Raw genomic sequence first — 24,525 nt, forward strand, 5'->3', positions numbered from 1 at the left:
TGATTGCAGCTAAGAAAAGGAAACAGGTAGAGATCTAGAAGATCAAGTACCCTAGAAACAATCGAGACATGAAGCAACTGCAGTAAAACTTACCTCACTTGACACTGAGGGTTTATAGATCAAATTTATAGGTATGAACTTCTTGGTTTCCTTTATTCTCAGAACAAGCAGACAAAGCAACTCGCTCTGAGTTTAAGGAAATAACAACATCTGTTGTGCAAGACTATATTGTGCAGGACACAACTATCCTCCAACACCCTGCAGCTGTCAGCGGTTTTCACACATAGCTTTGACTAAAGTGTTTTCATTACACTGACATCTTGACTTTCTGTAAGAAACACCTAAATTTTTAAGTGTTATGATGGTTTGTCTCTCTCCTATCGTTTTTTTCGTCATCATTTTTACAGTAACACACTACTTTCTACAGTACAATATTGTTCAAATAATGCTTTGTTTTAATCTCTGGCAGTTCACCAATGACTTTTGCGCCGTGTCACATTGTTCAGTTGACTTGAAATACTTGAATTTGAATACCAAAGTGGAAAAACTGCTGTGTTCTAAAACTTTTAATGTGTTTTTGTGTGTGTGTGTTTGTGTGTGTGTGTGTATGTGTGTGTGTGTGTGTGTGTGTGTGTGTGTGTGTGTGTGTGTGTGTGTGTGTGTGTGTGTGTGTGTGTGTGTGTGTGTGTGTGTGTGTGTGTGTGTGTGTAACAACACAGACAATCCCTCTCATATTTAAATTACATCCGCTTATGTAAATGCAAATGTAAATGCAAATACATACATGGAAAACTATTGCTGACATCCAGTTAATATTCACTTACTGTAAGTATTTTTAATGTTCGACGTGGCTTAAAGTTTGTAAGCAGTGCAAATACAGTAGTATCTTGACATACCAGCGACTCAACAGTTTTTGAGATATGAGCCATTGCTCTGTCCATATTTTTGTTTGAGATACGAGCAGAAATCCAAGTTACGTGCTTCAGAACACCACCGCTAGTTGGTGGATGGATACAACATCAGCTGGGACCGGATCTCATTCTTTCCCAGGTGTTGTCCATAGAGTAAAGACGTAGCTCACGTCTGTTTATGACTTTTTTTGTTTCTTTTCATACTTTATCATCCATCCATCCATCCATCCATCCATACATACATACATACATACATACATACATACATACATATATACTGTACATATTCTTCTGCTGTGAAGGTCATGGGTGTTGTTGGAGCCTATCCCAGTGGACTACACGCAGCAAGCGGGGGGACACTCCTGGTGCATCACTGTGCTACACATACTCTATCATTGTTTACAGAACTTACTGTATATATCATTAATTATGTACAGGTAAAATATGCATGATATATTGGTTGATAAGAAATATGTTGTTTTTCAGAATTTAGGGGGTTTGGAGCATTTTAGATAGATAGGTAGATATATACTTTATTAATCCCGGAGGAAATTGCACATATCCATGTTTTACTGGAATGCATTCAATTATTCTAGTTATTTTAAATGGAGAAAATTCATTTGAGATACAAGCAGATTGACCTACAAGCTCAGCCACAGCACGAATTAAACTCATATCTCAAGCTACTACCGTACATTAAAACTTTTCAGTTGCAATGCCACATCTGCTTATTCTTGTATAAGCACATGAAGTTGGTTAGACGGGCCTGGAGGCTTGGTATCTCATTTGGCATGTTTCACATGCAGGCTTAAAATGTTCTTGTCTCTTCTACACTTCACTATTGATTATCTATGATGAAAAATGTAGAGTAGTTTATTTTGTCAGTCTTCCATTGTGCCATTACAAGTCAAAGTAACATGTGAGATACAGATGAATGTTACATAAATTATGTTATTCTATATATTTACAATATATACATGGATTTCAAAGTCAGAGCAGTAAAACAGTTTTCTGTATTTTTTGGATCAGTGCTCATGCCGTTCTATGTGCTGCCTGTTGATCTCATTAAGGACGACGTCCATACTGGGGTATTCATCAGCTGTTATTGCCCTGTCATCAAATGGGCTTCCTGCAACACAGCAGTAATACATTATTTACAATTAATAAAATCAGCAAAGAAATATTTCTGAAAAATCCTATTTGAATTGCTTGCAAATCAATCTAAAAATAGACCATATGCACTGAAAGTTTACAATTTATTATTCTAATTGTGAAATTTTTTTCAGTAAAGTAACTTGTCCAAGTCATGCCACATCCACAATGACTCGTTTCACTCACCAATGCTGTTCATCTGGTCTGTAGAGCCATTGACGAGGAAAGTTGAGGAACTGGTGGAGTTGTTTGAATTTGAGTTTATGGAATGAAAGGATGTTGCTTTAGTTACTGATGATTTCTTGGCAGTTTTCTGTGTTGCTGTGCGACTCCACTCTGTGAGAAAAAAATCCCATAAAATTGAGACTAAATCTAACAAAATCAATTAATCTCCATCAACCCACATCTAATACATTTGAATATTTTATTTTGAAGGACTAAATGTCCATTTTAATGTGTAAGGACTTTAAAAATAGATGAGTAAGTTAATGTGTAAATGAACCGTTAAATGAACGCCACAAACCGGAGTTCTCTGGTAGTCTCATTTTGCCACAGCACAGATAGATTCTCCACTGCCTCCTCACATTTTCCTTCAATGCACAGTTGAACAAAAATATAAAGAAACCTAGAAAAAGAAGCAGAAAAAGAGTTTTTTGATAACACACCAAAAACTGTGTAGAGTGTCATGAATTTGGCAGTCAGTACAAAGGACATAAACAAACACATGAAAAAATAAATCGGCATCTACGGTACTTCACAGAGATTCTTTGACTTTATCACAGCAACTTTCAGTTTAAAATGATCTAAATAAGTTAAAATGATAAATTTAATGTTTTTTCTCCGAACTCATGTGCATAGTGTATGTCAGTCATTGTCATTATTTACACTTATCAACAAATAGTGACAAGAACTTTTATGAGAAGTAATGAGAAGAGAAAGAGTAGATAAAACCACCATTTGTTCGGGGTAATTATGCTACTGATGATTACTTGACATAACTTCTCCAGTAATGCAGTCATTGTTGGTATGAACTAATGACAGACTATATTATAATGCTGTCTATTGTGCTGTAATTGCTGTGGAACCCTGATGAGTATTATGCTATGATGTCAAATGAGTCATGTCACCTTGAAAGGAGTTAAAGATGGAAAACAGGTACATGAATGGTAGGTTGACGGGCCCCCAAGCAAAAAAGGCAAAGCCCCAGGTGAGCCCCAGGAGGAGGGTGATCCCAACCACGCTGCGCGCATCCTGCATTGCGCTCCGGTGAAGTGAATTGTGAGGGTTCTGCTTCTTTATTCGACACAGTTGCACCATCACGACAATGAACATGATGAAGTTGAAGAGAAAAATGACGCAGAAATACGCGACCACTGCCACATAGAAGGCAATGTCATTCCTCAGCCAGCAGCTGTGGGGAAGGACAAACATGGAATAATTCTTGCCATTTTTAAGTAAATGCATCTTATTATTTGTGAAATATTTCTAGTTTGTGTTAAACAGTGAACATTTAAAAACAGACTCACAAGTCATCACTGGTTCCATCAGGAAACCTTCCATAGGAGACAAGGCCATAGTTATCCTTATCCACGGCAATGACAATGATGACTACAATCATCGGGACCCCCCAGCCAACCGACGAGAACCTCAGCATGTAGTGGGACACGTAGCTGTTGAAGACTTTTACAAGGGCCAAGTACATGTGGACAGCCTCAAGTCCCATCCAGGTGAAGGTGGCCAGCAGGAAATAGTGAAGGAACCAGGCAGTGGAGATGCAGAGGCCCACGGCGTTCGGGTAGAGCGCCAACCACGCATCCACGAGGAAGACCAGGTTCAGCAGTAGCAGAGCCAGGCACAGCTGGATTAGGATTTTGGATGGAATGTCTTTACGCAACTTTCTGCAAACATAATGGTTTAGAAACATCTCAGTCGACTGCTGTGAAATGTCTCTAGTTTTCTTTATTTTTATTCATTTGCTAATTTTGTCAGATTGATTTATGACCTCAAGTTAAGAGCAAACAACAATACTAGAGACAAACTTTTTTTTGTTATTGCTTCATATTGTCCAGTAGTGTAACGTCATTCTTTTTGCTAGAAACCACAAAGTTCATGAGCCAAGGTGCTGAAGTCAAATATGTGTTTGAATAGAAGAAGAAATGTTTGTTAATGATCCTGTTGAGAAAATTAGTCTTTCACACACGTATATACTGTATGTATATACATGTGTGTGTGTGTGTGTGTGTGTGTGTGTGTGTGTGCATATATGTACAGTATATGTTCACACAAGGGGCCTGTAGACGAGCAGATATATCAGGTAGAGCAACAGGAGCTCCTTCGTGGGACGCCCCCATGAGTAACTTGGGGACGGTGCCTTGCTCAAGGGCATCTTGCCAGTGCTCAGGAGGTGTTTCTGACGTGGAGTGTCATCGAAGGTCACTCACCCAAAGGACAGGTAGGTGAGGAGGGTGACAGACAAGAAGATGGCAGATACTCCACAGCCAATATATGTGATAAAGGTAAGGATGGTGGCTTGAACACGATTAGTTATTGGTTCTCTGGAAAGGTCCTGCAAGAGGAAGAAAAAAACAAAATAAAGGAGTAAAAGCAGAGATATATTTATAACTCTCTATCTATGAAAGGTATTGGAAAAAGATCTTCTTACCAGTAGGATAGCAAAACTAGTTAAATGGTTGCAGCTACAAACAGTTTCCTTGTCTGTGCTGTTTTTAACAAAACAGCCACTTGAGTTCCAACCACCTGTTCTGTCTGTAGAAATAATAAATGATATAATAAATGAACCACATTTCAAAAAAATTCTATATTTATATTCCAAATATCTGTTTCCACGTTTATTATATTTATAAAATTCGGATTGACATTGCTGGAAAAAAAAACTTACCATTTAATGTAAAGTCCCAAAAAACACATACAGCCACAAAATTAGCCTGCAGGTTGGAATGAGACACAAGAATTGGTATTGTTCAAGAACCTGCTATGCTACTGTTATGTTCATTGGGAGTGACAGCTAAGATTCTGATGGTGGCCTATCTGTTTTATGCATTTTGGAAAACAGCCCTACCGGTACAGGCTGTGTGTTCTTCAGGCGAATTACAACATCGTCCTGCAGCCCCGTGAGTGTCAGGTTGGCCACACTCGAGCCCAGGATGCCACTGTTAAGTCTGCGTTGTCCCAAAGATCTGTCCTGCATGACCATTTAGAGACAAAAAGGTGGTTTACAGTGAAAGCCCATCATAAAAAACAGCAATGTTTTAGTCCACAATTAGAATAATATCTCTCTGGTTTTGAATGGGATGGCTGAGTGTACAGACCTGGAACACTGTGCTCTTCTGGTAGAAGTTGAACTGGACTCTGGAGACCTGTTGCTGCTGCACTGAGGTGAGGTCCTGTGTGAGCGAATCAGGAAGTCTGATGGAGCCTTGAGGGATGGAGGAGTCGTTTCTCACGCTCCTTCTGGTCCTGGAGTTCCCATTGACCTGCAACGCACATGAGATATGAACAGACACATTTTACTTGTATATATTGAAAATACATATATAATTATCACTAAGTTTTAAAGCCTGTTTTTTCTTTGGGTAGATGACAGTAGACTACCATCACGTTTAATTGAGTATGAACATGAATTAATATCCTTGATTTGCTGATTGGTGATGTTGTGTGTCCTATCCTTCACTGTCTTTGCGGAGAAAAGCACACCTGCCTAGCAAAGCGTCGCGCTGAAACATGTGTGACGCAATTCTTTGTTGAAAGAATTGTTGAAACGTAGGCCTAATATAGTTATATAAAAGAAAAAAATGTCACAAAAAAGGAATTTATAAGTTTTGTTTAATAAGATTTTAAGCTATGAGTAGAGTAATCCAATGCCTATTTTTTTCTTTTCAGTATTATTTTTTTAATTTTGTGATTAACTTCCAGGGAGCCACAGGGGAGGCGCTAAAGAGCCGCAGGCGGCTCCAGAGCCGCGGGTTGCCGACTCCTGATCTAGTTTGTGTCTTTGAGTAAAAACTCCCTAAAAGACGTGAGCTCAGTCACTCGTTCTGCCAAGAAGAAATGTGTCCGACAAATACTGTGTTTTGAGGAAAAAAAAAATTGAGGAAAAACATACATCTGTGGTCGTTTCCTGGATGAGGACTAGGAGATCACAGGAGTCAGCAGTTAGGGTGTGTGTAGAGACTAGTGTAGAAATATTTAACTCATATTCATACTTAAGTTTAATGTCATCTATTTTTACTGCTTTTATATTTCACCATATTCTTTTAATGTTTTACTTGCCTCTCTGTTTTATTGTTTTTTTAATTTTCTTATTGATGCTTTTATTGTTTTATTTCATAATGACTCCTTCTCCTCGTCCTCTGCTCTCCTTAACTTTACATGAATAGGCACCATACAAATCAACACTGACTGATGGATCTCCATCTGACATGTAGATAAATGTGCAGCATTAATTTGAAGTGGTGAAAAACTGCACTTGCTCAGCTAAAGAATTTGTTACAAAATTTGATGCAATACTCCTTACTTTTTTAAAGCTCTACCACATACCTGTATAGTGTTGGGGTCTGAAATGGAAAAAACTGTTTCCTGAAAGTTGGTGCCATCTGCTGCACTCACAGAAACACCCAAGTCTTGGGCCAGCAAGGATTCAGTTGGATTCGTAAGGACCAGCTTGAATGCCACCGTATCAACAACTCCTATAATCCTGTTGAACAATGACAGACATTAACACCAGTGCTTCTCAGGTCCCCTATGAGGCTTTGGAACACTTAAATAAGGGAAAGCATAGAAATGTTTAGGATTTTTTTTCTATGAGCTGAATAACAATACAGGACATTTGTTCATTTTCAATATATTTTGATATTTATTGTGTAAGTATTTTATTTGTAACCTGTTGGAAGAGTTTGACAGTGTCTCTGGAGATGCTCCTAGCAGATTGCTGACGATGTGGATGGACAAGTTTCCCAGCTCCAGGCTGACAGTTTCGCCTGACAAAAGATTCTCCAGTTCATCAACCAGCTGATCCACCTGACTGGAGTTCAGACTGGACACGTTTCGGGTTAGCTCAAGCAGGGCGCTGGCTTGGCCTTCAGCTGTAGTTGACATTTAAAAACAGATGCTATGGTCACGCTCCTGCAGAATGATGGCCATCAACTCAAATTTTGACAGTAACAAACCTGATTCTGTGATTGTTGGCATCGTTTCTGTGGTGACCAAAACTGATGCATTGGCAGTGGTTGTAGCTGTGTTGACAGTTGTCACTGTGACAAGACCTCCAGTTGCATTGCTTGTAAGAGATGTAGTTACATTTACGGCCACGGTGGTGGCGTTTAGGGCAGCAGTTGTTGTGCTGGGTGAGGTTGTAGTTACATTAACAGATGGGGTGGTGGCATTTGGGGCAGTAGATACATTTACGAACAAGGCGGTGGCATTTGGGGCAGGAGTTGTTGTGTTGGGGGAGGTTGGTGTTAGATTAACAGACAGGGTGGTGGCGTTTGGATGTGCGGTCGTCACATTTGGACCCGGTGTGGTTGAAGGCTCTGGTTTCGGCTCGAAAACACACTGTTCTTCCAGTATCACAACTACAGTTTCCCCATATTGACTAAAAAAAGACAAAATAATATCACTGGTGAAGTCTTGAATAAAGTAGTATGATGCCACTAAGTTTGTAAAGAGTTTGTATTCTAATAAGTCAATACAAACCAGTCGAGGATGTTAGATTCTTCTATTATCAGGCAAAAGTTATCTGGCTTTAGGTTAACTTCAACCCATGTCAACTGGGAGTTTAGTGGATTGTCACTGATTGTTGAATTGCCGCAAATTGCTGTGAAACAAATAAGCAAAAACCCAAATGAGACGATTTAGACGACAGACATTGAGTAATATTGACTTAATTTGGGAATGCTGATTTGACTAAAGTCCTGTCAGTTAAATTACTTAAACACCTGCTCGGGTCACGGGTCCGGTGAAGTGGATCTTTTCCTCAGAATCAAACACATTTGCAACGGCGTTGGACACGTCACATATAGGGACCTTTCTGCTGAAGCCTAAAATCACTGAGCAGCTTTGACCACAAGAATGAAAACATTGGATTAAATCTAACCCGACTGCACATGGGAGGCATCTTTCAAGGCTGTTCACAAAAAAAGACTCACTTTGTTGTTGTGCTCCCACAGGTCACAACAGCACTCTGAGAAGAAAATTTCATTTTTGTTAAGCTATAAGTTTTAAAGTGTTTAATCAGAGTAATAACCTGTTTGCATTTGCAACTGAAAGGCAAAGAAGTTCTTGATATTTTTGTTTGTGTTTTACTGAATAAACTCAAGAAGAGTCACAAAAGTTGCTGGATTTTTATATCAGTTGCAGTAATAACAAGGTGACTGGCAGTAGTGTGTGTGTGTGTGTGTGTGTGTGTGTGTGTGTGTGTGTGTGTGTGTGTGTGTGTGCGTGCGTGCGTGTGTGTATAAAATAGTTTGTACATGTGTTATTAAATGTAAACAGAATTTAACGACGTTTCCCCAAAAAACCTGATGTAAACAATAAAACACATGCATTTGGATTTTCCTTTTTCCATGTGAAAAGAATTCTGGATTTAGCAAAAAAAAATATACAAATTGAAGCACATATATAGAAATGTATGGGTTTTTTTTCTTTCTTGACAAATTTGTCAGACGGTTATATTAAGACATTATTTTTCAAAATAGAGATTTTTCTGCCAATTATTTAACAGCTTAAATTTAAAGGAATAGCACTGTATTACCTTGTATTCTGATGCAATGATGGACTGTGGACATGTAACACTGGAAATAAACATCACAAAAGTATGCAATATATTTATAATGTTTTGAAAAGGTCATCAAAGAATATGACAAATTTAATGTGGATATGCTTGAAGACTGTCAAAACTCACTTTGTCGCCTCGGAGCAGTTTGATGTTTTGTTTATCTTAGAAATCTGGAGGAATGAAATTAAACTTTGTGTTACAAAAATGAACCAATGCAAAATAGAGGCTTACATTAGCAATTGAAGTGTACACGTGAACTCACCATGGACAGGACATGGGAAATATTGATGTCTGGATCTTTTATTGAAATTTGAAAAGTGTAATATGCATCTAAAAACCAAAGAAAACATCATCAGTATTATTTACTTAGATTATAATTTTGCGATTTTGTGGGGATTAAAATACCAGTTCTACTGCAGTAATCAGAGCAGCTGCAGGAATTGTTCTCCATAACTGAAATCAGAGAAAGTCAAACGTTGTCGGTTTACTGAATTTAGATGTCATGATGTTCAACCACACAATCAGTTCTTCAAGACTAAATATCTTTCATTTCTTCACTAGACTTGTGGCCCCACACATACCAGACTGCACTTGAGATATAGATGTAGTTGTGGCTCCCTCTAGCTCCAGAGCCACAACTACATCTCTTATCTCAAGTGCAGTCTGGTATGTGTGGCGACACAGTAATGTGAAACTGTTTCACATTTCTGTGCTTTGTTTGTGCTTTTCAAAAGTAAAATAGAAAATAGTTTTAATGTTTACAGGAAGTAAATTGATCAAAAACGTGTCAGCTGCACTAAATGGGAAAATATGTCAAGTCTATTTATGACATTACAGATTAAAATATGTAGATTAAAAAGTTTTGTTGATTTTGAACTAAGGCATCAACATGTGGTATTAATTTAAAGGGATTGACTGTTTTGTGTGGTTTGAGGACGTTCAAGAAGATCTTACCTGCAAAACATTCACTTGAATTTCTTTGATGAACCACATAAGCAGATTCAGAGTCTTCACTGTGAAAACATCCACAAATAATAAAAGATTAGTTTTAGCCCATTGCATTGGGATTGTATATTTTTGGAAAATGTGAGTGTTCTTGTTGATTATTTATCAAATCAAGTGTATTATTTTCATCATTAATGTTAATTTAGTAAATAAACAGCCATGATTATTACCATGATGCATCAGCATGTCCACGAAAAACACAACTGTCCTCCTCGTCTGGATTGCTATTGCAGTCATTTATTAGCCGATCTGTTAAGAGAGGCTCAACGTAATCAGGTGACTTATCAGGAAGGTAATTATTTAAATCAAAACGTCAGCACTTACTCGTTCTGTCTGCTTTCCTTCCCACGATTTGAATATCAGAGACGCTGCTACTGGCAGCACAGAGTGTACGGAGGATACAGCATGAAGGCACACTGTGGCTCAGCTTCAGCACCACAGCACAGCTGGTGTGTTTGAGATGAGGTGAGGTGAGCATCCCATGATGTGTTTGTCATTTCAATGCTTTTAGTTCCACTTACCTTTTTGTAGTTTCTGTGCAATCTACCTCAATATCCTGTTAAAAAGTAAATCTTTCTTTAGTCACATGATAATTTGTACATACTGCTACCCAGAAATGCATTCAAGTGTTAACTTACTTGAAACAGGTTGGATGCTTTTTTATTGGCGGGGTCACTGCAAATAAAGTGAGGCGATGTCAATGAAAACCAAGAATTGTTGAAAATGAAATAACATTTGAGGAGATGTCTCAGTTTCCTGGTACAAATAAGAGCTGTTGCTTAACAACAAACAAAAACAAACTATTTGAAACCTCGCAGTTTCATAAAGATCGTAAAAAATCCTTTCAGTGATAGCAGAGTTCTAACGTATGATTTTTATGTGCATACATTTTTGTTAGAAATAAATATTGCATTCTTTTTTAGTGTATTTCCTCCAAACAGTGCTGGTTTTGTACCTATAGTTAAGCTGTACCTTTGTGAAGTCATTCTTGTCGTCACGGTTGTGGATTCACTTGTGCTTGTAGGTGCAGTTAGTGAAAAGCTAGTTGGGACAACTAATTCTTCCTGGTTTGGCGATTTGCAGCTCTCAAGCTTGTTTTTGAAGCCTTGGATGAGCTGGAACAAAGAACAGGATGGTCATGTTGAATAATTGGTTAAAAAAAACATTACACGTCATATTTCTTAAAGCAATTAGTCCATAACCAGTTTTCTGACATACCTGTGACTTGATTTCTGTTTCATTCATCTCCTTTCCATTTACATCCACAGCAATGTCAAGAAAGTAGTATACTGTTAGAAGAAAAGACAGCAGCTACTTAAACATGATTAAAATCAATGCAGTAGATACCAATCTATCACTGGTCCACAATACAGTTAACAGAGACTGTGCCTTGCCAGGAAATAATAATTATTTTATCCATCCATCCAATTTTTTGAAAATGAGATAATCCTCATATCACAATAATCATCTCATCTTCAGCCACTTTTCCATCTTGTGGGCCGCAGGTGATGCTGGCGCCTTTCCCAGCTGGCTATGGACGAGAAGAGGGTACACCCCAGACTTGTCACCAGTGAATAGAGGGGCCTATTTTCTTGATTTTTAACTTCAAAATATTTTTCTGGTTTTGTTTTTGCTTTGATTACACAGCGTTTGAAACAATGGGGCAAATGGTTCGTTGTCTATGACGGCTTTCAAACCGGGCCTGCCAACCAGAGAGGGGAGAGGATAAAGGCTGGACCTCTTGGTGAAGGGTGGCAGCATCACAACTGATACTTTGAGGATGAAGATCTAATCTGATCGAGCTCCAGTCTGGCCACCAGTAGATCAGTCAACACAGCCATGTATACAGTGTAACATATTTTGTGTCCTCTCTTAATTATCATGCAACAGATTCAGATGAAGGTAAAGACGGTTTGATCTCATTTTCAACCAATGAGACGTCATAGCAGACAGACGAGCAGCTGTGTGGGCATGAAAAGGTTTTGAAGGATTGTTTTTTTATCACAAGTTCTAATGGTTGTTTGTTCTGAAACATTTCCACTGATGTGACAGTAAAGTGGGTGATTGTGTCATTCTCTGTAGCATTACCTGAAGTCTGTGCATTTATTGTAGTAGAAAGAAGGGGAAGAGTTGTGGTGGTCTGATTGCAGGAAGCCTGACCTAATGGAGAAAATAAATTATTATTAACATTGGTACAGCAAAACTAAAAGATGTCATCAGCGCTAGAAAAATCTAAACAATTCTCTCACCAAACCAAAAAAAATTTGTAATTAATGTTCATATTATTGGAAAATGTATGATGGACTAACATCAATGACTTCAATCTGTACAAAATTAAGATAATATAAAAATATAATAATTACAAAATATTATAGTATATTACAAATTTTATATTATATAATATACATATTTAAATATATTACATATTTTATATATTATAAAATAATACTTTTTATTTACATACAATACATGAATCCATACATGTATAAAGAGTAATAAAAACACACACTGTCAAATAAAACCGTCATAGGAGCATGTTTACTTGATAGACTTGATAGAGATTACATCTGATAAGTGGTATACAAATAAAGAAAACAAAAAAAACTACATTATTAAAAAAAATATCAAATGTCTACTGTGGTTCCATAATTTCTCAGGGCCCAAAGTGAATTTCCTACATAAACTGTAGGATCCACATTTAGAGAATTCAACCGGACAGCCAGAATTCCTGAAATCATTGGCGCCAGCCTGCCCTGTTCATGACCACAAGAAGGGCAGGAAACTGTATCCGTGTCACCCCGGATACAGCCTGTTTGTTCTCCTCCCCTCTGGGGGGCGCTGTAGACCTCACACCGGAACAAGCAGGCACATAAGTAGATTTTTTCCCCACAGGTAGAAACTGTAGATTCAAACTCCTTTCATGTGTACACGTGGTCGGCCAATACAGCTGATTCTAGTTCTATGCTTTAAAAACATATGTATGTAATGCTTGTTCTCCTCTTGATCATCATACCTTTGACAAACTTCTCTGAGAATGTCACATATATGTCCTTGACATGTTCAGTGATGCTGTAATTTTCTTTGTTTATCATTCTTTGCATGTTTTCTGTCTTCTTTTACAAAGTCAGTACAGCACTGTGACGCTTTGTTTGACAGAGATCAGACAATGTGACAAAAGCTGAGTTGTTGGCACGTCTGTTATTCTCAGACATGCCAGAGTTGGAAAGTTAAAAATAGACGTGTTGAGTTGTAGGTCTAGATAAGATAGAAGAAGCGCCTTCCTATTGTCTGCAAACATTTTCTTTCTAACTCAAGCTGTCATACCCGCCAGCAGGAGCAGCAGCTGTATGTACAACCAGGTTAGATGTCCAGTGTGTGAAGTGGTCTTCTTCACTCTGTAATACAACAAAAAAAATGCACAGATTTAAAACATAAAACATGAATTCAACCAAGGAAACAATCTGGCTCACACGTCATTTCAGTGTCTTTTTTTTTTTTTTTTCAATACTCATTATACAACAACACATTCAAAGTGAACAGTGAGTTAACTTTAAACGTGTTTTCCTGTCATAGCTTTTTGTATAATTACATGTCTGAATAGATGGGACGCTTGAGTGCATTCCTGTTCAGACAGCCTATTGAATACAATCAGAGCGTGATACAAAAGAACACACACATTAGCTTTGTCCCGGCTCAGGAACAGCGATATATCTATATTGAGAACAGGTGTTATTCTGAATAGAATCTCATGGGAAATATTTACTTTGGTAAAAGCCTTTCAGAGGTATTTACATCTGTAATCATGATTTTACAAAAAAATCTAACCACTAAATAGAGCAAGGAGCGAGATAGTTCTAAATGTGTTTCTGATATATATAAAAAGCTTTTACTTTGGTAAAGATATGTGTGTGTGTGTGCATGTCTGGGTGTACATGTGCGTATATATATTCTTATACAAATACAGTACACACACACACACACACACACACACACACACACACACACACACACACACACACACACATATAATCATCATCATCATCATCATCATCATCATCATCATAATTATATATAGATATAGCTATTATATAAGAAACGTGTCCTTTGGTAAATAATCTGATCTTAATAACCTGAGCATCGTTTTATCTCGTCATGTCTGGTGCATGCACTCTCATGTTCTTATTATCAATAATGAATATTGAATATTGGATGAATATTGGTGAGTCCAATATACAGAGTTGCCTTTTGTTTCTTTTGAGTTGAGTTGAGTCTTTGAGTTTGAGTGTTCTACAACAAGCTTTAGTTTCAAAAAGATAAAAACCTGTGAAATGTGAAAACCTGACAAGAGAGATTAAAGGGTATTTTTAAAATAAAAAATTACAGAAATAAATTCAGAATATCAGGTAGTTGGATTAAAAGTAAATGAAACACATAAAAAATGTTTTTATAGAATAATTACTAGTACAAAACAAGGTTTATTAGATAAATCTATATGAGACCTGAAACAAAACGTGATTCGTGAGATAATGAAGTAGAAGGAGAGACACTACGATGCTAATTTACCTGAGAGAGGCAGCAAATGAGCACCAACATGAAGATCCATGGGAAAAAAAGCTTTTTATGACTGTCATCATTTTCATAGAACATATCTTTCGATGGTCTAAATCCAAACGTGAGGACAAGCCCAAACAGTCGACATTAGACACAAACTTTCTTCTCTTTGCCAGCACTGTTTTGATTGTTGACCAGCGGCTGTGTGAACTCATAGTGACTGTGTTTCTCAACCAGGATCAAGAGCTGACACATGTGGCACTCCCCTGATGCGTCAGCCGGCACAGGTGAATCCTACAGGCACGCTCGTCTCTAGATAATCAGAAAAATCCAGTTTAGACAAGATCAGAAAAAGGCCCACTGCTGCGGAGCGACATCCCTTCACACCGATGATTCCATTCTTCTTCTCTATTATGGTTGCTATTACAGGTGCACCTCGGGGTGTGTCCTAAACTGTGATTGTTGTTTGTGACAGACACAGAAACAAATACTGTTTCCAGAGTGACGCTGCAGACCTTTAAGACTCGGCGTTGACACGTTCAGTTGTGCAATAGAAGACGTCATGCCAATTTTTTTCAGGACTGCAAATAGGAGAACCTTGTTTATCCTGCACCACCCTGCTGCACACTAGAAGTGTACATACTGTACACCTAAACACACATTTATTCTATTGTTGTGGCTCTTCAAACTGTATTTTACCAGCCACACACTGTTTATCTTTATTTAATACAGTTAATCAATGTCTGCTATGTTTTAAAGCAATCCCTCATACCTTTAGAGAGCTGCCGTTGTTAATGTATTTTAACATCTTTTAATATGCAAAGAATCAGTGTTTAATTGATGTTGAAGTTAGTGTTGACAACATACCAAACTTTAAAAGCATACCTAAATTTTTGGGTTGAATGATTATTGATGATATTATAGAACTAATCCTCATTATTCATTTGCACAGACACCTTGAAGTTTATTTATGTAGTATGAAACTGTTATATAGCCTGATTTTGTCTCAGTTCCACTAACATTTGATGACACCAGAGTGCTGTTGATTTCATTCAAGATCATTATTATAGAATGTGTTTGTTTGTATCTACTAATGCACACATAATCTAAGATTACAATAGAAACAATTAATTAATGTTTTGTGTTTTTACCATTTCACGTATTCTTGTGTGTGATGCAATAATATACCACATTCCATTAAAACTGTACAAAACCTTTTATAAAATACATTTTATTACAACTGAGACCAGTGAGTGACAGGAATGCTTTATATATGTGAAACAAATGTCTTTATTTGTTGATGGTGTTTTATTTTTATATAATTTATTACATTACAAGACTAGAATTTTAAATAATTTTTATTTGTTTCAGTTGTACTTTTTAAAAATATTTTAATGACATTTGCTGTATTAAGAGAAATAAAGAGTGTCCATCCATATTTCCACCAGAGGGCATGAGGAAGGATCTTGTCCAACCTTAAAGTACATGTTTTGATAACATGAGGGAGCCAATGCTTCTCTAAATGAAACAACACAATAAAAAAGGAAATAGACATCAAATTGTGGATTTGAGTCATGCTTAATTTTTTAATTTTGAATTAATTGTACCTGACTTATCTTTTCACTATGGGCTCTGATCCCATTTCATCACTTTTCTACTGTATGCACAGTAGATGTGCATGTATTCATTACATCATCCATCAAACATGTGTGATGACTCTGATGTCCTACTTACTTCATGTAACAGCGTGCAGTTATGTAACCCAGTGGCCTGTAAATCCTTCTCTGCATATTTTTTTCCCAACTCTTCACCCCTATTCCAGAACTGCTTCCAAAAAAAAATCTCATTTAACTCATAACATGCTCAGATTAGCTATGTGGACATGTTTTTGAGTCTATTTTCCATATATTACTACTAAATCTATATCCATGATGCATTTGGCACTAGTTGGCATAATAAATTCAAGTATCTATAGGTAAGCAATCCCAAACACCGTATAACTATTGTATAATAAAAGTCTGTTCTACACCCTTAATTTTTAGTGGAGCTGTTATAGCATGTTTGCAATTTGATGTTAACATCTTCCACGTTCAAGCCAACATTAGTGAGAAGCCTTTAAAGCAGTTATCATCAATATTTTTAAAAGATTAATAAATCACAGGACTCACTGTAAGGAATGAGTTTCTCATTTTTTTATTTAAAATTATTTTACTCTTCTAACATTTCAGGGTAAAAGATTTACTCATAGAGCAGCTGGTTTCTTTTTTTATTAATATTAATAATAATATGAATAATATTCATAATAATATTAATATGTAAATGCTCCATACTAAAATTAAATGAATTTTTGCATTATGTTTGTTTGTTAAGAACTTCTTACATTAACTTAAAACTACATGCCAGTTTAAAATGTGTTTATGGATATGGAGACATGGGTGAAAAAAATTGATGACTGTTAAACGGACATGCGTGAACTCCACCTGCTGTTGACGGTCCTCTGGTTGGATCAGATTCAGTGTGTGTGTGTGTGTGTGTGTGTGTGTGTGTGTGTGTGTGTGTGTGTGTGTGTGTGTGTGTGTGTGTGTGTGTGTGTGTTTGTGTTATTGTGCGTATGCTTTCCATTGGTAATTTAGGTTGCAGTCTGGGTGCTTGTGGTTAATGTGCCATGCCAATTACAATCAACAATCTACATATGAAGTAACCTGCCACAATTACAATACATTAATGTCATGTGTCCACTGCATCAATGAAAAGAAAATCTGAATGTATTTGTTCGGTCAAAATCTTCTTGCTTATAAAACACAGAGTAAAAGTCATTCAACACAACGGCTGTTGTCAGGATGTCTCGTCTGTGCAAACCTGAACTTGTTGCTCCCAGTTTCATGCTGAAGACAGAGCATACTGTATGTATTTCTGCTATGCATAGTTCATGTTCTATGTGTACAAACTCCAGTATATGATGTTGAAGAGCAGGTAGGCCAGAGGAAATAGGACTCTGGAGTAGGAGTCGATCATGTAGCTGTTGCTCATTATGAAGCGGAGGTTGTTTTTCACGGGGTGTTTTCGGCGTAGCCTGGTGCCTTCGGCGGGGGCAGACACGGTGGAGTTTCGAGCCTGGGTGTTCCTCTCTGTATTCGCTGTGCTGGAAACCTCTGCCATAGAAGTCAGTTCAATCTCGTTGTCATGGAAGCAGCCATCAAATGCCATAGCCTGGGAGGCATTGTAGGCACTGGGGATCTACAGGCAGGGGGTGGGGGGGGAGTGGTGATGTCAGCCAGCTCCAGATGGCAGGAAATTACTTTTTTGTGGGTCAACCATGTCAACTGAGATTTAAGGAAACACACATGGCCGTAAAAATATGGATCACCTTTGCCTTCTTGAGTTTCCTCATCTCCTCCACTGTGGTGAAATAGTTGACGGCAGCGTACTCGATGACGGACAGGAAGACAAAGAGGAAGCTCGCCCACAGGTAGATGTCTACGGCTTTCACATAAGACACCTGTGGCATGGAGGCCGAGACACCAGTGATGATGGTGGACATCGTCAGAACCGTGGTTATTCCTGGTTATAGAAAAGATCATTAAATGTTTTTTAAAATAATTAGCTAAGATCTCAGGCTGCTTCTTCATATTTATCATAAAGCCTGACTAATAAAGCAAAGATTCTACATGCTTAATGTTCTTAGAGGCCCTTTTGGCGCATGGATTCAGTACCAAGAGAGACACGGGCGGGTACGGCCCTCCTGTCTATCCAGAAAGACACCCAGGACAGCATCACCATCAGCATGGTGGGAAAGTAAGTCTGAAGCATGAAGAAGAAGATATGCCTCCTGAGAATGAAGTTTATGTAGAGTCGATTGTACCAACCTACAAAGACATAAATGGACAGGGAGTGAAGCCGAGGCAGGTGAAGGGAGGAAGAACTGTGAGCGGCAGCGGAAAACAAGAAAAATGTAACCGTCATGGTGAAGAACCTAGAACTCATAGGAGAAAGTAATTACTCTCTGGGAGAGATCTGTCAAAATCTGAGGTTATGTAACAGCTTCTTAGAGCGGATACGTCCCCACAAGATTACTCCTCACTGAGAAGAAAATCTTCCTGCTGCCTTTTCCAACTCATAGTCTCTGAAAATGTGACAGGAGAAACAGACAGGCTTTCAAAAAGCACTTTGATTTAAAAAAAAAAAAAATCCATCAAAAATAAAGTTATATTACAATTACAAAATAAAACTAACAATACCTGTTATGTAAATGTTTCGCTGTTTGACCCTTAACTGTCTTGACTTACTAAAAAAAAATCACATTTAGCTAAACAAACTGAGCAAACTCAGAAATAAACTTTTAAAAATGAAGAATGAATAAATGTGATATTAGACAGAGGCAGAAATTATTTTAGGAATGTTTTTTTTTTCAATCCCTGCTTACTAGAATATGAAGCACACAACTGGAATTACAATCTCGATCATATTTTATTCAATTAGTGCTTCTACAACACATAAGAAATAGATTGGTATTTTAAGAACCAATCATATTTGCTCTTGTGCTCAGAACTAGAAAATTGATGCCACATAGCTTAGCATATAGCTAGGGGATGTACCAATCCAGGTTCTTTCTGAATTAAACAGCTGACTTGACTATTTCACCTGTTTCCAGAAGTGATGCTAATCTAAAATTAGTTGCTGGATTATTTTCAGGATGAAGGAAAGCAGTATAAATTTTATTCTCAGTGAGATAGTGAACAAACCCAATCTTTAAACGTGTTTTAAAACAGGAGTTCTTTTCTGACACCATGAGGAGCCCTCTGGTTGTTCCCAAAGCGGGTCCAGCTCAGAGGGCCCCAGGGCCCCCAGCCTCACATACCAGTACTGCTGTAGAAGGCAAGCCCAAAGGAAGGCTGGAAGTCTTCAATAAAAAACTGAGAGAGCACGATCTCGTCAGTCCTTAATGAATCGTTCCCGTTCTTCCAGTAGAGCGTTAGGTCGTTCACATTGTAAGCATCTTCAAGAGAGGAGAGAAGGAAGGGAAGATGACACCTTTGCACACTGCCTCGTGTGGCGGAGGCATGGATGGATTCCTCAGAGGAGAGGAGAAGGTTCACAGAAACGGGACTTCTGACTCTCCTCTGGAATCTGGATTTGTGCTTTACTTATTTAAGCAGACAAAAATAAGAGATAGCCAAAGCGATGCTGTTTGATACTCACAGCTTTCTAGCTCCAGAGAGCAATTCTGTGTGTCCAGAGGGAAACTACTGAAGTCCATTGAGCAAAGAGCCGTCACAGTGATCCTAAAACACAGATTACAGTCAAAGAAACATCCGCTAACATCAAAAAGCCACTCAGCACCACCAACAGAGTTCACAGGAAATTAATTGTTTGAATTATATTGATTGACATTAGTAAACTAGCTTGTAAGTTTTCAAAAATGGCATAAAATAAAACAAAACTACTGAAGTGTATTTTTCACAGCTAATATATAGTGATATTAATCGTTTGGTTTCTGTGGCTGTTAAGCTCCGTGGCTGCATCGACCTTTTAGAGATGATACTATACTGTCGACATCTGTGTGTGACATGGATATGATTGATATAGTCTGAAGGCTTAGTGGTCATCCTCTCGTTTCCCTCTCAGGTTTTTCTTATTAAACATAATGATAGTAATATTAATAGTGGAGAGGACTGCAACTGATTCAAAGATGAACAGTCATTATTTCTATTCATTATGGTTAAACATTTGATACTTTTCACTGCTAGTTAGAAGGGTGAGTGCAATTCATTTTACGTTTAAATATCGTTACAGGTTCATCTTCCTCTTTAGTAATTTACTGTTTTCTATAATTGAATTGTTTCTCTATATGAAAGCATACAGTTAATGAAAATTATTTGATTATAATTGGCTGTATTTGACCTTTTTAAAAAACATTTTATTCACAGTAAATCCATTGTCTAGTTTATTGTTTCTTTCCAGTACACCACATTCAATATGCTACATGGTGCTATTCTGAAGGGATTAAACACAAATTAAACACCAGACCACTCTAACATTGGCATGTGAACCTGGCAACACATATTCAACTAATAAAACTGTGTCTGATTTATTGTGTGATAACGACCGATACTGCTGGTGATTAAATTCTGTTTAGGGGCCCATGAAACCATGTTTGCTGCCTATTTTGATGATGGTGATTTCTTTATAATTAAAACAAACATTTACTTGACTTGATTTTGTTACCTGACACTGTAGAGGATATTACCATTGGGATAAACTCTCAGCATGATGTTCTCCATGGTTGTGTCATGGATAAAAGAACGTTTAGAGTGGACAAAGAACACGTCGGGAACCCAGATCTTCTTCACCAGACGTGCGTCGAAGGTGCGACTTTTGTTGCTGCTGGAGGGGAAGGCCAGGCGATCATCCTGCCAGTAATGCCTCAGGTATAAAGTCATGGTGAAGTCCTGGAAAACAGACCAGAATGCTGGAGCTCGGGGATGACAAATGAATGAAAACTACATATCAGTTAGACGACAATAAATCCTAGCGACACATACCATGTTCACTTCAGATATGCTGTCAATGCTCTCCACCTGGACATCAATCCCGACAGGAATGGCTGAACCTGCAAGAGGTCAGACCTTGTAATACATCAGCTGTAACAGTTTGATCACATCCTCCATGAATCATCTGTCTGCACATCTGCCAGAGATTATATACGTTCAAATCCATTTGCAGAAGAGATAAGCCACGATCTGACGGACAAAGTGATGACGCTGACGTCTGTCCGGCTCGTGACTCATCTTAGAGTCGTGTTTGTGTCGTGTGAAGCTATCGCCCTGCTTCATCGCCTCATCTGACAGATAACGATCACACGCAGCAGCTGAGGATGGGGAAATAATCTTCATCTGTGAAGATCTGCTGCTCTTTCAGGAAGCACAGATGCCACACTACAAAATGCCCACAGGTTTATAGGTAGCTGTAAGATGTTCCAACAAGAGCAAATGATTTCAGAATCCAACTGTATCAGAAAGGATACAGTTGGATTCTGAAATCTATCTGCACAAAGCCATTCTTTTTATTTATATAATTTTATACGCACATGCAATATGCTGAATTCCACCATATTGCACATTTACATGAACATTCAGTGGGATGTATAGCAAGATGGATTGTCCTGTTGTCATCATCCAGTAGTATGTTTGTACGTTAAACCCGTTCCTCCATTGCCATTATCTAATGAAGGCATGGACGGAAAACAGTCAGACCATTATAACAATGGAGTAGGAGAGGAGGAGGATTATATAAAGCAGCAAGGGACCTGAATTCCTGACTTTTTTATTTTTTTATTTTTTTTACATTGTCAGGACAGTGATGTTCTTTCAACTATTTGACAGACATAAATTTCCAGGAGCATCAGACTGAAGCAGAAAGAGGAGGACATTATTGAATGACCTATAAAGTATTTACTGGTGTGTGTGTGTGTGTGTGTGTGTGTGTGTGTGTGTGTGCGTGCGTGCGTGCGTGCGTGCGTGCGTGCGTGTGTGTGTATATATATATATATATATATAAGAGTTGCATAAATAATTCAGTAAGAGATGATCACCGATAAATAGACTAAAGTCAGGTTTTGTACAACGATGTCTTGTGTTTAGCATTCACAGCGGATTCACTGTTTAAAGGAATTTTAAATGATTTCAAACTATAAATTAAAAGCTACTTGTAAACCTAAGTAATTAGATGCAGGTTTATTTATTGATTTGCACCTGGAAGTAGATAAAATGATGCTTATAGAGTTTACAAAGGTGCAACACCAGTACCAGTGAGATGTTTTTTAATAATAATAATACTCCATCAACATTTGATAATGTAATACCTCTTTGTTAAGAAACCATAAGGAAACTGGATTTAACAGAAGGGCAAAGTCACTCAGAACCCCCCGCCCCCTTAGTGACGGCCTGGGCATGCTTTTTGTGGTTCTTTTTCTTTTTGTTTGTGTGAGAGGATGCCTATCAGCTGACTCACGGTACAACTGCTCCAACAGGAAGTCAATGACGTTTCAGGTTTCTGTTCTACAACTATTACTCAAGACGTCTGCTTCAAGGATATTTATGACCTGAGAGCTACCATTATACATCTGAGAGAACGTGAGAGCACCGAGACAGGTTCTCAAGCAGCCTGCAGCCTTTTCTGACTGGAGGAGGAAAGTCAAAAGGCAAAAATCCAGAGCCATGCAGCCCCCTCCCTGACACAATGAGATTCAGATTATTTAATCTGTACTACTGGTTGCATTGTCTCGTAGAGCAGACAATCTGGGTCACTAAGGGGGGATTTTTTTTGGGAGCCGTGTTACCAAAGACAGCACAGTAACCTACATTAAACTGACTGAGTTGTCAGGAAATAACATCGTATGTAGAAAAATAATAAAATTAAGATATTGGTTGACGTCTTACCTCCAAAGCCGGGCCTCATTGCAAAGTCGTGTTCTTCAATGCGGAGCAGCTGCTCAGATTTAATTAGCAGAGACTTGGTGCTGTCCAGCTTTTTCATCTTGAGATCCTCCCGTCTGTGAACCAAAGAGAACTAATGAGAGATTTATCCGTCACAAAGTCTTTATCTGCCTCTGACTCCTGCTTTCTAACACGGACTCAAACTTGAGGCAGATGGACATCTGTTCATCGGACTTAGAGATGGTTAACGGGATCTCAGCCCTCCTGATTGCAACCAAAGTCATTGATCTAAAGAAAATGACATTTCTGGGTATCGACACTGATCTGACAACACCCGGGTCAGATTTATTGACGAGCCTTTCGATTCTGCCTAAAATGACCTTCTTTACAGAAATTATGAAGTTGGTAACGTCAACTTTACACAAGCTCATTCATGATGTTACTGACTTTAAACTATTTTAGATAGAAATAAGTCAATTCAGCCAACTAAACAGATCACCTTTCACCTTCCATGATCACCTTCTCATATCTTTTCAACCACATTTGCTATGACTTTGCAAAGTAGCATCGCCTCCTTACAGTCACATAATTTTTTGGATGCCTAAACAATGATATATACAGCAGGAGCTGCTCCACTGTTACATATCAGTAGATGAAATCAGAGACTCACCCCCCATGCTTCTGCTGGGTGTTCTCTCCGACATACGGCCCCTTGTGTCTCCTCTTGTTCGGGAAGCTGCTGCTGTTGAGCTGGGTGACGGGCCACAGCCAGGCCAAGCACATTAGTCTCAAGGCCAAGAGGGCCGTTCTCATGGTTACCCTTGGGATGGAACGAGGAGAGGAACCAAAGCGTTCCTCCGACGGCGTCAGCGTCTTGTCCTGGGGATGCCACAGCTGTCCCGATGCTCTACTGGCAGATCCATGTTCCAGGAGCAACACTCATTCTGTTCCACCGGATACTTCAGAATTGGGTTCTTCCATCCTCTCTAACGTGAAGCGGAGATATCCAGGACTTTTGCTCCAGTGCACAGGCATCCCCTGTGGCTGAGTTTGCTCCTCACTGTGCCATCCCTCTGCTCACGTCTCAACATGTTGCTCTGACTCCCCCCGCCGTCCCCACCCTCCGATTTAAAACCAAATATCAATTTATTCTTATAATGACAAAGGAATACCATTAATTCCTCTCTAATCTTCTTATCTGTGGTTGGTAAAATCTTTCAGTAACCTACAAACTGTAGACAGCAGGGGGTGGGGGTGGAGAGAGGGATAATTCAACCAGCAGTTTCATCATCCTTCTATAAATAACATCTAAAAAAAAAAAAAAAAAAAAAAGCCTTTAGCCTACTTATGAATTGCAGGATTTTCCCTGTGGTTGGTGGAAGGCTGCAAATGATCCCGCAGAGAAGAGACAGATGCAAGCATACGTCTGGGTCACATCTGCAAACGCTGCACTTATGACTCCCGAGCAGATCTCTCTCGCAGCAGAGGACGGGATTCCATTGGTTGGTCCGATGGTTACTATCGTTTGGGTTAAAATAAAATGGTTTGGATGTCTTCTATTCAGCATGGTTTCAGCAAATTCACATACTGTGAGGTTTTTACATTTGTTATTTCTTGCGTTACCACAAAAATTGAACCTTTAGTGTAACATAAACATGTTCTGTCCCATCATGTCGTC

The 24,525-nt window shown here is 38.4% G+C and overlaps 2 protein-coding genes across 4 annotated transcripts; both read right to left on the bottom strand.

Moving 5' to 3' along the window:
- Nucleotides 1-1,379: 1,379 nt before the first annotated feature.
- On the bottom strand, nt 1,380-14,851 carry LOC137605692 (adhesion G-protein coupled receptor G2). Its single transcript, XM_068330380.1, has 30 exons — nt 14,425-14,851; nt 13,186-13,256; nt 11,950-12,021; nt 11,080-11,150; nt 10,834-10,976; nt 10,500-10,536; nt 10,383-10,417; nt 10,186-10,307; nt 10,032-10,110; nt 9,811-9,869; nt 9,262-9,309; nt 9,119-9,186; nt 8,983-9,026; nt 8,833-8,872; nt 8,228-8,262; nt 8,018-8,136; nt 7,776-7,896; nt 7,250-7,674; nt 6,964-7,165; nt 6,621-6,777; nt 5,393-5,557; nt 5,143-5,265; nt 4,963-5,008; nt 4,726-4,829; nt 4,505-4,629; nt 3,590-3,961; nt 3,191-3,474; nt 2,587-2,688; nt 2,250-2,399; nt 1,380-2,040 (listed from the first exon to the last, which is right to left on the bottom strand). The coding sequence occupies exons 1-30, from the start codon at nt 14,625-14,627 to the stop codon at nt 1,937-1,939; spliced, it is 3,726 nt and encodes a 1,241-aa protein (XP_068186481.1). The 5' UTR covers nt 14,628-14,851; the 3' UTR covers nt 1,380-1,936.
- Nucleotides 14,852-16,629: 1,778 nt separating this feature from the next.
- On the bottom strand, nt 16,630-24,525 carry gabrr3a (gamma-aminobutyric acid type A receptor subunit rho3a). Of its 3 annotated transcripts, none has more exons than XM_068330382.1 (9): nt 23,518-24,525; nt 22,851-22,963; nt 20,955-21,022; nt 20,638-20,861; nt 19,612-19,694; nt 19,271-19,408; nt 18,126-18,278; nt 17,780-17,973; nt 16,630-17,649 (listed from the first exon to the last, which is right to left on the bottom strand). In XM_068330382.1, exons 1-9 carry the CDS (start codon nt 23,658-23,660, stop codon nt 17,347-17,349), a joined length of 1,419 nt encoding a protein of 472 aa, XP_068186483.1. In that variant the 5' UTR covers nt 23,661-24,525; the 3' UTR covers nt 16,630-17,346. The 3 variants fall into 3 exon arrangements, with proteins under 3 accessions (XP_068186483.1, XP_068186484.1, XP_068186485.1); XM_068330384.1 differs by having other exon boundaries at nt 17,447-17,690; XM_068330383.1 differs by lacking the exon at nt 19,271-19,408.

The sequence above is a fragment of the Antennarius striatus genome, chromosome 13 (assembly GCF_040054535.1).
Source record: "Antennarius striatus isolate MH-2024 chromosome 13, ASM4005453v1, whole genome shotgun sequence".
Lineage (NCBI taxonomy): Eukaryota > Metazoa > Chordata > Actinopteri > Lophiiformes > Antennariidae > Antennarius > Antennarius striatus.

Bases quoted from the DNA above. Each gene is read 5' to 3' on its own strand.
- gabrr3a (XM_068330382.1), bottom strand. From the start codon at position 23,660: ATGAGAACGGCCCTCTTGGCCTTGAGACTAATGTGCTTGGCCTGGCTG. The intron at 21,023-22,850 runs GTAAGACGTCAA...GACCTCTTGCAG, and splicing joins AATGAGGCCCGGCTTTGGAG to GTTCAGCCATTCCTGTCGGG. The intron at 19,695-20,637 runs GTAACAAAATCA...TCTGTGTTTTAG, and splicing joins AATATCCTCTACAGTGTCAG to GATCACTGTGACGGCTCTTT.
- LOC137605692 (XM_068330380.1), bottom strand. From the start codon at position 14,627: ATGAGTTCACACAGCCGCTGGTCAACAATCAAAACAGTGCTGGCAAAG. The intron at 6,778-6,963 runs GTTACAAATAAA...ATTGTTCAACAG, and splicing joins CTGTCAAACTCTTCCAACAG to GATTATAGGAGTTGTTGATA. The intron at 2,041-2,249 runs GTGAGTGAAACG...GCTGTGTTGCAG, and splicing joins AGACCAGATGAACAGCATTG to GAAGCCCATTTGATGACAGG.